This window comes from Dromaius novaehollandiae, chromosome 8 (assembly GCF_036370855.1).
Source record: "Dromaius novaehollandiae isolate bDroNov1 chromosome 8, bDroNov1.hap1, whole genome shotgun sequence".
NCBI lineage: Eukaryota > Metazoa > Chordata > Aves > Casuariiformes > Dromaiidae > Dromaius > Dromaius novaehollandiae.
In genome coordinates, this window is record NC_088105.1 from 8665848 (window position 1) to 8680873 (window position 15026).

Genomic DNA, 15026 nt, shown 5'->3' on the forward strand with positions numbered 1-15026 from the left:
CAGAACTGGCCTGCAAATGCTCTATCAGCATGAAAAGAGGGGGGAGTGCAGCACTTACAGAGCACATTTAGGGGATGCAACAGATGAAGAAAAAATCAGGGAGGTAACTCTCTAAGGACAATTGCTGATAGATTTTTAATTCTGCAACCCTAACCTCAGCTTCCAAAAGCTCCCTATATTACACTGCAACCACCACAATTTCTCTGGTTTAGACAAGGAAAGAATGAGACAACACTAAAATTTCACCCGAATGCAGCTGTAAAAGAAGAACAGCATTATGGGAAACCCGCTCATCCCCCAATGGAAAATGCAATTGTTAAATTACTATGTCCAACAGAATCACCTTCTGGGAAGCCACAATTAATAAGTATATCTTTCAGCTGGACTTTTGCTTCCCAAGTCATTCTAAGAGTAGACATGCTGAGTCTTTTGTGTTCACAGAATCTCATTTCTGCTTCTTCACCGCCCATTCTAAAACAGAAACAGATTAAATTAGACGTCTGTCCAAGAAAAGGAGAGGTGTGACAGTCCAGCCGTTCGAAGCAGCCACTGTCTAGTCAGGTCACAAAACTGCGCACCCCACATGACTCATAACTTCTCAAATTCTATGGCAAGACAACATACCTTGCTTCATCCCAGGCTTGGAAGACTGAGAGCAGAGCAACATGATCTGAAAACCTGCTCCCAGCAAAATTCCTATGGACATAACCCAGCCGTTTGCCCTCGCTGATGAAAGGCTCAGGAAAGCAGGTGGCTGCAGAGATGGTACAAACAGCATCTCCCACACTGAAACAGAAACCACAAAAGGAAGCAGGATGGCGTTTGCTCACAGTATTGCTGCCAGCAGCTGCTACAGCCTGTGGCTACAAGTAAAAACTTCCCACTTCAGGTTAGAGATCTTCGTAATTTGGCCCTTGTCTACTAGACTTCTTTATAGAAACACTTCCCAGAAAGGGGATGTTCAATCAGTTCAAATTCCAGCAGCTAACCTTCCCACAACAGCAAGTGTTCACAAGGCCTTTGTCCTCCTTCTTTCCCCTTCCCCCCAACCCAGACACAGCTCTTTCCACCATCATCATCTGAGTAAAAAGACCCTGCGGCCATCACAATTGCAAACAACGGTTCTCTACTCCATTGAAGCAAAATCTTTGAATTCATTTTTCTTTTTATCAAGGTCTCAAATACCACATTTCTGCTACACTGAAGTACTTAAGAGTCCCACTCTTACTTCATAAATATTCAGTCTCTACTGGTCCCTTTCAGTTCCTCTGCATTTCATGAATATTTTATTCCCTCTACTAAAAGTTATTTATCCTCTACTTTCATGAATATTCAGTTTCCTATCCCCAGCAGTGGCACTCATTACTCATCTGGAGGCATTGTTTTTCCTCTTGTAGAGTGCATGCCTAGAGGCTCAGGAATTCAGAGAAACAGCAAAAAGACCACTAAGACTTCTAAACTTACTAAAAAATACAGCCCATTATCATCATCTTGCCAAGACGAGGTTCAATGGGGAGTTTGGCTAGGATTCTTCCAAGAGGTGTCAACTCATCATTGGAATCCAGGGCATCAAGCTCTGAAACAAAATCTCCTATTATCAAAGATGGCTGTCTAATCCAATCAACCCTTAGATAAGAAATTCAGATTTTAATAATTGTGTTTAAACTTAAATATAGCTGGTATTCCATATAATCTTCTTTACGATACTGCCATCCTGATTTTCAAAACCAGCCTAGGGTTAAACAAACTCATTTTATTTTATCCTTACAGATACAGGTTTTACTACCTTCTCCACAACTAAAATAGTTAATATCTAATTCATGTACATATTTTTCTGTTTCGTTTAAGTTTAGTTTGCTTCTGTACAAACCATTTAATGACGGTGAGTTCTACATGGGACAAAAGACAGAGAAAGGCCAGAAAAGCTGAAGACGCTATTCGACTTTATTTTAAAGTTTCTAAAACTCATCTAATCTTATCTGATTTCTGCCTCACAAAAATCAAAGCAGGCCTGTCACAGCCAACTGTAAAGTCCTCCTTGCAATTCCCAAATCACAGAGCCCCCAATCCATCAAAAAGAAAACATTATCATTCTCCCACAAGGCTCTGCTGTTCAAAGGATTTGTTTGATTTTCTCTCCTTCCCCTACACAAACATTACCACCTGAGCTCATCTGCTAAGCTGTTAAACCACTGCCAATAATAAAGTCAAGCAAGTGTCTGTTGCTATTTGCTGCAGAGACTGAAGGGCCTCATGAGTCATCATGAGTCATCAAAGGGCCATTTGGTCATAACCATTAAAATTCTTTTCATAAAATTCAGTAGGTTTTTTTTTTTTTTTTAAGTTTGCATAATAAACAAAAATCATACAAATGTGATTTTTTAAAATAGCCTTCTAAGAGATAAATGAAAAATGTAAATTTATACTTTGCATACTCCATTTACAGACTTAGGCATCATCTACTCTGGAAATCTTTAACATAACTAGAGCTTTACTGTTGGAAAAAAACAAGTTTTAGTGCCTCGGCAATAAAACAGAAAAGTGAATAAAGAAAGAAAACTTCAGCTACTATCAAATCCATTTTTGTTAATGTCTACTGAACTCAAATGCCTAAGGAATATTTTGAGTAAGACATTTCAACATCCTAAAAATTTAATACCAGTTATACACAAACACTGAAAACATCACAGGTCATCTAGGAAACAGAGGCACCTGTAGAAATGTCAATTTGTTGTTAATGCTTTTCCCTTTGCTTTTCATTTCTTATTAGCTGTGTAAAAAAGCACTAAGTTTTCAGATCATAATGTCATTAAACTTGAAGATGTATCTAACTATGTTTTTGATTCTGGTCTCCTCCATACACGAACAACATAGTCTCTTTACACAAGTTCTTCATAACATCAACAACGAAATGAGTATTTCCGCTTTTACAAATGTTAAAAAATGCTGATCTAGGCACATTTGCAAAGCATGCTGAGGTTGTAGATCAGTGCTTTAAACCCAGGGCATAAACTTAGGGCTCCTCTCTGATTCATTCTGTTCATACTCCAGCTAGTTCCTTGAAGAACCTGGGGAGACTGCTTAACCCCATCTCAGTTTCTCCTGTATTATGAGGATATTGATGGTTGCATATTAAGATACTGGGAGGTTAAATTCCTTCACAAAAGACTGAGATCTTGGGTTAGCAAACTGTAGAAAGCAGGAATTAGATCAGAAACTAGTAACCCCTCTTTTAGTAGTTCTGTAAATGCTTTAGGCACGGGACTGAGTCTTCATCATATAGAATTGTTACAGTCGGAAAACAGGAAGCTGGAAGCTAGTGCAGGTTGCTGGTAAAATAACAGGCCTAAAGTTTGAAAGCCCAAGTTTGTTAAAGGAATGACATTGTGTTTGGGAATTCAAATATTTCTTCAGCTGCAAGAAGACACTGCGCAATGCGCCCAGGAAACACCTTGCTTCTACTTGAACAAACAGTCTGAAAGGGAGATGTTAAACCAGTTTGTAAGTGATCATTATATGTGGGCGGTCACTTAGAGGCTGCTTCATCAACACACAACCTTGCGGACAAACAACGGTACCTCTCAGTGTGTGTTCTGCTTCAATCACTGCATCCAAAGGTGGCGGCTCTATGGCTTTGGCCAAAAACTGACCAATCCCGCCCAGCCGCAGTAATTTGATGCTCAAAGCAATTTCATGAAGTGGCGTTCGAAACATTTCAGGTGTCATATGAGTTTCAAGTCTGGAACGAGAAGAAAACAAAAGAGCCCACGTTTTTCTGAACATAAGCTTTGATCAACATCATAGATCATTCCATCAGTGTAAACTATCAACTTCCAGAGCAAATACTGTCTCCCAGCCAATCCACCAACCTATCCCCACTGTGCTCCTCTGACTTAGGCAGTTCTAACAGTATGTATCTTCCATTCTTTGAAATTCTCTCCCCAGGGTATATTTACAACAGAAAGGCACAGCTGGTACGGCCCTCACATTACCAGGACCCAGTGTGGTTTGTAGCATGAGCTGAACAGAGAGTTTGCATGGCTGCAGCCCCCAGATCCGCAGCATGGCTCTGTCCAGCCCCGTTCTTGCCTCTTTACAACTATCCCCTGTATTGCTAAGACAAGTCTTCCGTTCGCAAGACAGACAACCTGCTTCCAGCCTGCCTCACATTATCACTTCCCTACTTGCTATTCTATCACCTCTGTACCACCCAACTCCACCTGTGGGTGCCACCGGGATTTCTGAGAAGAGTATTTTTGACACTGTTTCCAGAAGTGTTTTTCTGGTAGCAAAAAGACCTGATGGAACGAGATAGGGCATTTGCATCTATCTCTGGGGAAGTATTTTCAGTCATCATTTAGCTCACTGGTTGAAACATAACTCCTAGAAATGCTTCCACTGTTAAGTAACAACTGGAGAAAGTTTCAAAACACCTTGAACAGATTTCCATCTAGTTGGTATCCTTCTAGGCACTTTCTAGGCACTATGGATCTCAGACATTTTGTTTCTCTGTTCTTTGCAGGAAGCTGAACACAAGATCATTAAGTTCCACAACTACTTCAGGAGCCTAAAATCAGTTCACTGTCAAACATTCTTAATCAAAATCACTATACATCATACTACACGGCAAATCCAAATAACAAATGTTAGCAACTTCAAGTTAAGTTTTTGATGAAATGATGCTTCCAGAGGTAACAAAGTTGAACACTGAAATACAGTTATGCTGTAACGGCTATCTAAAATAGGTGCACTGAATGTTTCCAGAGGGAGACGAAATACTGAATGGGTGTGAAGCGGTGTAGGCTCCTACAATCGGCAGCAGGATTTCCATGGCTTTAGTTACTGGGAAACAGTTTGGAAGATAGAAGAGGTCAAAGTTTCAGCAGCAGGGAAGTTGCTAGAGCAGCAGCTGGGCAGCAAGAACAGGTTTCTTGCCCACAGAACTGATGGAGGGAAAAGTAACATCCGTCTTCTCTGCTTTTTACCATCTTGCCCGCTTCAGAGAGGTGACAGAATTGCCTGTATGGGAAGATGCCAGGCACCTGCAATTTTTCAAGGTATGATACTAGAGCCTTAGCCTCATTCCAAAGCCCTTTTCTGCCTTGCCTCAATTCCCAAGCAGTATTATTTTCCTCCGAGAGGTTCTACAGTTTGCAGTAAAGTTCCTAATAGTTATATCATGACCTATCTGTCCACCTCCTTCTAAGGGTAAAGGCATATAAATATATGTATTTTAGATATTTTTTTAAAGCAAAAAAAAGGGATACCCAAGAATCACAGTGTGAACTGACTTCATGCATTTCCTCTCTGTGCTTCCTCAATTTATTTTCCCACTTCATCAGAAGTAGCACACAGTTGTTCTCAGAGGACTCTCAAAGGTTATTTTCTTTCAGAAAGGGCAGTCTCACCTTTCAAAGCGAGCTCTACTGCACAAATGAAAACAAAATCCAGCACGCACACGGCCAGCTCTCCCTTTCCGCTGCTCCAAATTAGTTTTGGATGCCCAGACTGTGGCATAGTTTGTCATGTTATTGTGAGCAGTGAACAGCTTCACTTTTTGTCTGTTGCAGAAAAAAAATGTAAGATCAGACATTCTTCATCTTCAGTCCTGCCAAATCAGTTCTCTTATTCTATTCCTTGCAGCCACACTGCTGTTTAGAACAAACCATCCCTGTCTGACTAACCAACCTTTGGCTAGTTAGCCATCTAGCTAAACCATCATATTCTTCTTCATGAAGCAATGTCCCTAGCTATATATAGAATTAAGTTTTCACAAACGTCTCAAAAGCTTAACATTTTCATGCAGTTAGTGAGATTCCTATGTGCAAGTTGGTTATAGAACATACACAGAGAGACAGGATCCAAAACAGACGCCAAGAATTTTCATACTTTCCTTCCAGTTATATACATCATTTGTAATATTCACTAGGCAGACGGCATATTTCAAACACGCTCTGAGACCCCATGACACCTCACGTGAATAGTAGCAGCGTGAATGCAGCTGACCAAAAACAGCCTACTGAAATGCCAGTGTGGTTTGTAACTGTGTTAAACAGCTAAAGACAATGCAGATTTGTCTTGAGTGAGCTAGAGCACTCCAATTCAGCTCTGTGACTAGGGGAACACAAGGCAGCTCTGTCCATCCAAAAAAACCTTATGTGCATTCCAAAGAACAGGATTTACCAAACAAAAAGCTACTTCATGAACTCACTTGCAGGAGTCTATAACATAGACCACATCATTGATGGTAATGCTAGTCTCAGCAATGTTGGTAGATAAAATAACCTATGAAAACAGGAAATGCATATTTAAATATATTTGCTCTGAAAAAGTTCACATTGGACTGCAAGATAAAATACATTGCTTTCTGCAGGATAACATACATAACCTCAACAAAAAAAAGTCAGCAATACACTCCATAAGAGCGCAACAGAGCAAAGTATGTTACACTCCACACCTAAAAGGCTCTCATACCTTGGTTATTCCAGGAGGCACAGGGTCAAACACGCGACGCTGTTCCTCACGAGGAATTTGCGAATGAAGAGGTAAAATTCTATACTGGCGGCCTCCTACAACATGAATACAAAAAGGTCAGTAACTATTACTGTGCAATTCCCCTTTCTTCTCTGCACAACATGACCATTTCTACCCATTCATTCTCATGTCCCTGTACAAACCAATCACAGCTCTCTAAACCACTCATCCAGCTCCCACTTTTACACACAAGTCAGCCTTGCTTTTGGAAAACTAGATGAAATATAATAGAATACAGTTGCTTGTACCAAAGCGTGGATTCATTTCTAGATGCTTCTGCATTGTATATATCAAGTTCCAGCCAGGCAAAAAAACAAGTACAGCTCCTGGGACGTTCAGAGTCTCAATATACATTAGCAGGGCCTCAATGAGTTCAAAAGGAGTTTCCTTCTCATTCAGCTGAGCCATGGAGCGCTTTGTTTCTGGGCCGTATTCATCACTACAAATAAGGTTGCAATTGGCCTACAAAGGAAAAAAAAACCAACAACAAATGAATTGATGAATTTACTCCACCTCTGGAGACTGGCTGGCCTGGCAAATAGAAAAATGAGATGGGTGGATGGGGAAGATCATCTCGGGCACAGCTCACAGAGTGGTTCCCAATAAGCTGGTAGTCCTACTTCCCAGCTTTCTAGTACAAGAACGCAATTGTAACTCAAAACAGGTTAGCAGTGGGAAACTATCAAACTAATTTAACTTCCACTTTTTCACCTCTAGAAGCATTTCAGTTCTATTTTTAAAGAGAAGTGGGATGACAAAACACGAGAATTTTAGCTTCAACAAAAAAGAAACTTCTCAGGTTACAGGGGCATTCAGAAAATTCAATTCTGTTTCTGAAGGTAACGGCAATTTCAGATATTAGAAATTTGAAAGCTGCTAAAAATGCTTATGTTCAACAATAGTTTACCTTTAGCCTTTACCTGCTACTCCATTACTGGAGCAATGTATTTCCTCCTTTGTATCACCCAGTAACATCCCCAATAAATTTTCGCTTATTAACAAACTTGATCAATTAGCCCTTATTACAGTGATCCTTGTTAAACAATGCTTTTTCGAAAACACTTTTTAATCTTGCATGATTAGAAAACAAAAGTACAACAACATGTGCCTTACACTACAGCTACAGCCCTAACGGGCACTTAATTTTTAATACTGAAAAGTCAAACATACATCATCATCTTCACCACCTTCTTCATCCTTCTCTTTCTTCTTCTTATCCTTTGATGGAGGAACGAACTGAGTCATTTGAATGCAGTCTTCCAGGAAATATTCTGCAAGGACAGACAAGTCACTGCTTGTCAAGGGTGACCACTATAAGGCTGAAGAAAGGAACACAACTCTTTTTATCATCCTTTGAGATTCCTCCTAGACGTGACAACAATATTGCAGAATACTGGTTTTAGAGCATGAAGCCAAGACTGAAGAAAACTCTTTGACTGTAAGCTAGGATATGAGAATCCTTCCCATCGCACTCCCCTATTCCATATACTTCCATGTAACTTTTACTGCTTTTTTTAATACTGGCTCATTTAAAGCTACTTCCTTAGTTCCTAATAATACAGACAACTGATCTGAAACATCACTACCTGGCTATCACTATTCTCACCCTCCAAGGGAAAACACCCAAGCGGTGGTGGATTTTCTTTTGCTTTAAATTAAACGGTGTTGTGAAATCATTTATCATTATTGTCTTCTTTGCCAGCCAGGTGTAAACTATATCTGTAAGACACAAGGCAATCTAAATAAAATGCATATCCTGCTGTCCCATATGCCTGCATATGACTTAATAAAAATAAAAGCACTTATAAAAAAATTATAAAAAAAGGCTCAACCAGTGATTTACCTTGAACAGGGAAGGTTCTGCCAAAGACCTCAATGATAGGACAGTTGAAGAAGTATTCACAGAACATACTAGTATCGATGGTGGCAGACATGAGGATAACCCTGATCTCAGGATATGCCTGAACTACATCTCTCAGCACCACCAAAAGAAAGTCAGTCTGTGTAAAAAGAGAATAAGAGCTTCATTAATTTCCTACCCGTAAAAAGAAAGCTTCCAAAAAGACCAGAAAGAACTACACGGATGTGCAAACTTATCAAGCAGCAGTATGGCTGGACGAGAGAAGCAAATTGTCACAAATATATCCCATAACCAGAAACAGCTCTAAGTGTGCGGTAGTGCAATTCTTGGGATAAAAGAATTTTAAGAATTCCAATGCAAAGAGGAGTTTATTCTTTTATCAGAATTGAAGGAACTCAAGAAAAGCCTTCAAAAATAACTTTGTTCCTAACAAAACATGGCAACCTAAAGTCTTTTTAAACTTGGTTTATATATAAAGTAGTTATAGTTCAAAAATAAATAAGAATGACTTGGTGCAATTGTATGCAAAGCTTTGCAGTTCTGTTCAAACATGACATTTATTTAGTTTTGTCCTCCAGTTAGGTAGGCCCTTATTGCAACAGATAAAATTCCATTATCCCATGAAATTGGAAAATTTATACAACACATCATTAATATAATCTTAATAGATGAAGAGATGGGTCAGAAAAATTTGCGTTGCAATTCCATTCAAATGAGTCCCCAGATCCTGTCAAAGCAAGCCTAAGCTTCATGGAAGGATTTAATAGTTTCTCTCACTCTTGGCGTGGCAAAGTTGAAAGATATTCGGAAGAATCAAGGGGACTGCAACAGTCTCCAATTTCTTAAATTAAATGCAATCTCCCCCAGGTCTGTTTTCGACCTGTTGCTTTTTGTTTGTGTCAGAACCAAATTTAGTTAAGGATATTACCATCTAGATGGCACCTTCTGTAAATACTACTGCTGTACCATTAAAATAATACAAAACTGTCAGTAGAAAAAGTGGTGCAAAAAAACAGTGGAAAAAAAATTCACCATTATTTGTTCCCTGAACCAATCTTGACTCTTACATTCAGTGATATCCCACTTTTGAACAGAAAGTACTAGTATGATGCCCTTCTATTTTCCAGAAAGTATCAGGATATAGGAGATCCTAATGGGCAAAAGCGATAGGATAGCAAGAAAGCCTAAGTTCTTGATCTTCTGATGAGATGAGAAGTAATTAAGAGAAGAATTTTTAAAATCTCATTACAGATAGAAGACTTGCATATATGGCATCCAGCAAAATGCACTATTTCCTTCTACATGTGCACAATTACACAGGAACACATACAAAAGTTAAATAGCACAGAAGCACAGAGAGAAATATGATCAAAATCATGAGGTAACTCACATTAATATCTCTCTCATGAATCTCATCAACAATAACATGACTAATGCCACGGATCCCAGCCTCCAGCTTTCTCAGAAGAACACCTTAAGCAGATATAATATTTAGATGTTAACGTAGGAACAGCTCAATTCTTTAATTTCAGATAAAACATCGAGAACAGTTGCACTGTTTTTTTAAAAAAAAAAAACAACTAAGAAATACGCCAACTGTCCAACACATTTTACTACCCACTACCCCATCTCTATCCCCCACGCTTTCATCTGTACCTGCAACAGGAGGGTACAAAGTGTTACTACTAGAGAGATTAATTCTTCTTTCCCACCCATTACCGCTTCCCTTTCTGTCTTCTTCTAAGAACAAACAACATATAGCAATTTCATCTCCTTAAGTGATTATGAGAGTCATATTAGATCCGTATTTATTAGCAAACTTCCAGTGAGCTGAAAACCAAGCTGAACCATCTTCATCCTTCCTTGCCAGAACAGCATATTAGAAAACTACTTCTAACCAAAAAAAATGTTTACATCTTTTACATAGATTTTCTGAAAAAAATTAATCTAATCGTGTTTCCACTTTTGCTGCTAGCTCAAGGACTTCAGAGTCATAAGTAATCATCTCCATACATAAAAAAAACAATACAGACCTACAGTGCAGAACATCACACTGGCATGTGGCCGAGGAAGCACAGATTCAAATCGTACGCTGTACCCACAGCTTTGCCCAGGTTGTTCTCCTCGCTCGTATGACACACGTTCTGCCACAGAAACCGCACTAATTCTCCGAGGCTGTGGGATGAAACAGTTTTTCCACAACTTCATGATGAAGTTTTATTAGCTTACCAGAACACCACCACAAGCACAAAAATAAATCATAAAAATTACAGGTGCCCTTTCCTAAGATTTCTTTATACAATAGTCATTACAACTCTAATATCTTAACAGCAAGCTTTTTTCTTCTGAAATGGTTGATTATGCACATGCAATTACAGAGGAAGGATATAAGGATATATGGAAACTACCACCTGGCATTTGCTGAATTCTTTCCCCTCAAAGGGCCAATAATTTTTCACGAGGGCAAGGTACCAGCCAGAGTATCTGATCCTATCCAGCGTATGTGAAAAAATAACACTTCAAATGAAGATGTATATGATGCTGAGGTTTCTCATATGTACTGTTCTCCCAAGTCCTATCTGATAATGAAACAACACAAACCATTAGAAAGTACTACAGGGAGCAACGGCATTAATGTCACGGTGAAGTAAAACTCCTGACTCCTACATGCACCAGCGAGAATCTGGCTTCTTCAAGCTTGTATGAATGATGCCTGTGATGATGATTAGATTTCTCAGCACATCCCAATAGATCATTTCTAGTATCCAGTCATGAAACTTAAGCAGTTGCATTTGTGACGTACTCCTTACCTGTGTCACTACTATATTGCATTCTGCAGCTCTGTTGCTCTTGATATATTCATCCAGTATGTATTGTGGAACTTGTGTGGTTTTGCCACAACCCGTGGCACCACGAATTACAACCACAGAATTGTGGCGGATTGCATCCAGAATTTCGTTTTCAAAATTCTTCACAGGCAGAGCCTCCCTCTCTTGTAGTATCTGGGGTGGGAGGGGAAAAGCACATTTCCAGTCACGTCCAAATATCAACCTGTTCTGCTCCACGTGCTTAATTCCTCTCGATCCTCTACAGAGATTTCACTTACTCAAAGGAAAAACTTATCACACAAGCTACGGGTTGCTCTAACTAGACTCTTAAAACAGCGGCAACACATTTCCCACACCCATCCCAGCTTTTACTTAACCCACAGTAGCATCCCGTACTTCTGAAAACTCGGCATATATTACTACTGAAATCCACAACGCTCTGCACTGTGTGTATTACATTCAACCTCTTTTGGAAGAGAACAAGACCAGCGCAAGCATGCCAAATTACAGGAAGAGCACTTACCCTTTGTAATTCTTGATCTTGCTCCAAACGGTATACAAAATCACTTTTCAAATCCATGCTTATTTGCTCTGGAGTAGCCTGCAAAGTAAACACAGTGTTTGGAGACTTGTTGATGCTCTATTTAATCGTATCATAACTTTTTTATAAAATCAGTCGCACCAATGTAACAATTCCAAATATCAATAAAGGATCGTGTCCCACATAATGCCCTAAAATGAGTTAGGCAGATGAGCTGTCCTCTTCCATTCATTAGTGTGTTGAAATTAAATGGCCATCCCTGGAAGTCTTTCAGAAAGACCCCACAAACTGAAAAAGCCAGTGAGATACTCGGATGACCACTGTGACAGCAGGGTTTTTTTTAAGTAAGGAATAAGATAACGGAAGTACATCACTACTCACACAACAGTAGCTAAAAGGGAAAACTCATCAGAGAGAGAAATTTATCAGATAAATCTTATAATTCAACTAAGAAAGAATTTTAAAGAACTTTTCACATTTGCTACCAAAGGGCTAACTTGTTTTACTGAAAGGAAGTTAGCTGCACCATAACTAGCAAATAGAAATCCTAATGAGACGTAAAGCTAGCTCACTTTGCAATGTCAGTAAATATATTCATTATGCATTTTAAATAACAACTCACAGTTTTAGTAAGCTCAATTTTTTTTTTAATCAAAACGTAAATGAACAACGTTAAACAAAAGTCATTCACAGAAAAACTGCAGAGGAAAAAAGTATTAAATTGTTATTTTGGTTATAAGCTCTCTGCTCCCCTATAGTAGGAAACTGAAGTTCCTGCCCTGAGAATCTTTGCTGACTAGGTTATGCTGGTGGCCAAATTCAGCCTGCGGTACTTGATGACATACTATTTCTTCTCTTATTCCTCACTTTATGATACCAGATGGCTGTTTTTTATCATCCTGTGGTGAATGGGACTACAAACAATGAAAAAGCAAGCACTCATGTTATGCAGTGACACCACTCAGAACACTTTCTCCTTCCAAAAGAGAAATTCTTAGCATGCAAAGATGGCAAAGAGAGGCTAGCGAATTACAAATGTGATGCCCATATGCTTACCTTGTAATTTCAGTTTGAACTTTTAATGGCTGCACAATAGCAGGGAAAAAAAAATAAACAAAGCAAAGAATTGGACATCCAAGACATTGCTGCTTGAGGGCCTAAAAAAACATGAATTAAATACAAAGAATTCCTACCAGTGAAAGAACTCCTTTCCTCCAGGTCAAGAAGGGAAGAAGTTCTATTTTCTCTTTTGGAATAGCTCAGGAGAAAGCCTGAGGAAAACAGCATTCAAAAGTTCCAGAAGCAAGAAAACAAAAAATTGACTTGTTTTTGAGCTGCCTTACATTAGCCAGAGGACCCTCATCAATATTGCAGCTGGTCCAAGGGTTCCAGTTGGACTGAGGGGGTGACCATGGAACAACTCCCATTGGACTTTGTCTCTGGGACGGTTCAAAATGCGCCAGCTTTCCAATGTTAATCAGAACTGGGTTCCTGGGATCTTCAGGCTATACATCGAGAAGGAAGGTGGGCAGAGAAAGATGAATGCATTAAAACAAGCAGCCCTGGTTGTACATACCGGAGTGGAGTATCTGAACCACACACTCACCCGTGGCACAATCTCCAGAGACAGCTCCCGTACAATGTTTTGCAGCTGATTTTCTAAGTCAGAAGAGAGCGACACTTCATAGGGTTCCACCTATTAAATGGAATGCTATTAAATATTTTAAAACTACATGTAGATATACACAAAAATACAGACAATGAAAGTAGGAACTGCAGACTACTAGAGCGTATACTGAACCAGCAAATAGTTCCTAGCGCAACAAGGCAAAAAAACATCATCAGTTCAAAACTCACATTCCTGAAACATTTTGCCAACTTTTGGTCCAACGAGAATCTGTGGAATACTCTGAAATGTCTAGAGTTTAGTTGAACAGGAAGATACTGGCATATTGGTAACCAAATACCAAAAAAATGCTAAATGTACCAGAGAACTGTATGTAGCATGAACAGAACTCTTGGTTTTTTTAAGCTTCTAGAAAATCTATACTGATAAGAGCATTTGTTGCAAGTCCTATTTCATTTCACATGCTATCAAATTCCTTTACTGATCCATTCACATACACACTAAGTTGTATTTCTGATATAAATCACTGGCCAGACCAAAAATCGGTCACTTGTCCAAAGAATCAAAATGATTTATTAACTTCCAATCTGCTAAATATCAAGTGCAAACACTAACTCACTCCCTCGTCTTCCTAAGAGGGTGCTCGTGTGTCACTAAAACAAAAGCAACAATTTCTGGTCCTTCTACCAGACTCACCGATTCTCCTTCCTTCTTCTTGGTCTGTCCAGAATAAGGCTCTATGACACCAAGATGGTAGAGTTGTCTAACTAAGGAAAGGGCACAGGACTGGGCTGCCAGCTTTTTGTTTGATCCATGCTCACGACCGAAGATCCCTGCAGCACACAAAGCTTAGAGTGGCAGTGGCTGATGATGCAAACAGCTTCCACAGAGATACTGCTGAGATGAGCTTTGTGACTGTTCACACAAGCCAGGTTTCATGGAAAGACTCTCAACTCTTGATAAATCCAGAGTTCCAACATAAAGTTCAACGAGGCCCATTTATCAGCTGACTCACACTACCTACATAATAGTATTTACTGACTTTCTAAGGAGCTCCTGTAGTTAATAAAGGATACTTGGAGGTCTTTTCTGCCTTCAATACCTAAGGAAGTATGATTATCCTATACCAACTACATTATATAAGCTTTACTGCAATCTCTACATAAATATTACGGAAGCCCACCTACTGCCTGGGAACACATTAGACACCTGCATTTGTAAGATATGCGAAGGACGAGTTACCAAGACAGACAAAACCTACCATATCCCTTAGGCACTCCTCTGTGCTCAGAAGAAAAATTAGTGGAAGCATGTAATAGGCAAGGAGTAGAATGCAACAAGCACAGCACACAGAAAAAAAGACTGCACGTCAGGAAACAAACATGAACCTTCACCCTTGAAAGTGGCTCCAACATGTAACTATGAAAATCCCTACTCAAGGGTTCTACCTAGTTCTCTGCACCGACATCAATCACCTGCTAAGACAAAAAATAGAGAGGAACACTTACTTCTGCCCAGCTGCTTCACATAAATGTTCATTTCTGCAATAAAACTCCTGTAAAAGAAAGAACATGAGGGCTACAATTATCAAGAGCAGCTGAAATCAACCCTGCCAAAGTAGACACTCTTTCCAGT

At 39.4% G+C, this 15026-nt stretch overlaps 1 protein-coding gene across 3 annotated transcripts in view; it reads right to left on the reverse strand.

The window, feature by feature from the left end:
* Positions 1–15026, reverse strand: part of DHX9 (DExH-box helicase 9) — a 29237-nt gene that overhangs the window by 5754 nt on the left and 8457 nt on the right. For all 3 annotated transcript variants that reach the window (XM_026101033.2, XM_026101035.2, XM_026101036.2), the window contains 18 exons: positions 14900–14946; positions 14088–14224; positions 13371–13460; positions 13108–13269; positions 11747–11824; positions 11206–11397; positions 10429–10570; positions 9786–9868; positions 8378–8534; positions 7705–7805; positions 6783–6996; positions 6475–6569; positions 6212–6285; positions 5409–5561; positions 3579–3739; positions 1465–1576; positions 625–786; positions 344–471 (listed from right to left, as the gene is read on the reverse strand). In XM_026101033.2, coding sequence (XP_025956818.2) covers positions 344–471; positions 625–786; positions 1465–1576; positions 3579–3739; positions 5409–5561; positions 6212–6285; positions 6475–6569; positions 6783–6996; positions 7705–7805; positions 8378–8534; positions 9786–9868; positions 10429–10570; positions 11206–11397; positions 11747–11824; positions 13108–13269; positions 13371–13460; positions 14088–14224; positions 14900–14946 — 2288 coding nt within the window. The remainder of the gene's footprint in view (positions 1–343; positions 472–624; positions 787–1464; positions 1577–3578; positions 3740–5408; positions 5562–6211; positions 6286–6474; positions 6570–6782; positions 6997–7704; positions 7806–8377; positions 8535–9785; positions 9869–10428; positions 10571–11205; positions 11398–11746; positions 11825–13107; positions 13270–13370; positions 13461–14087; positions 14225–14899; positions 14947–15026) is intronic.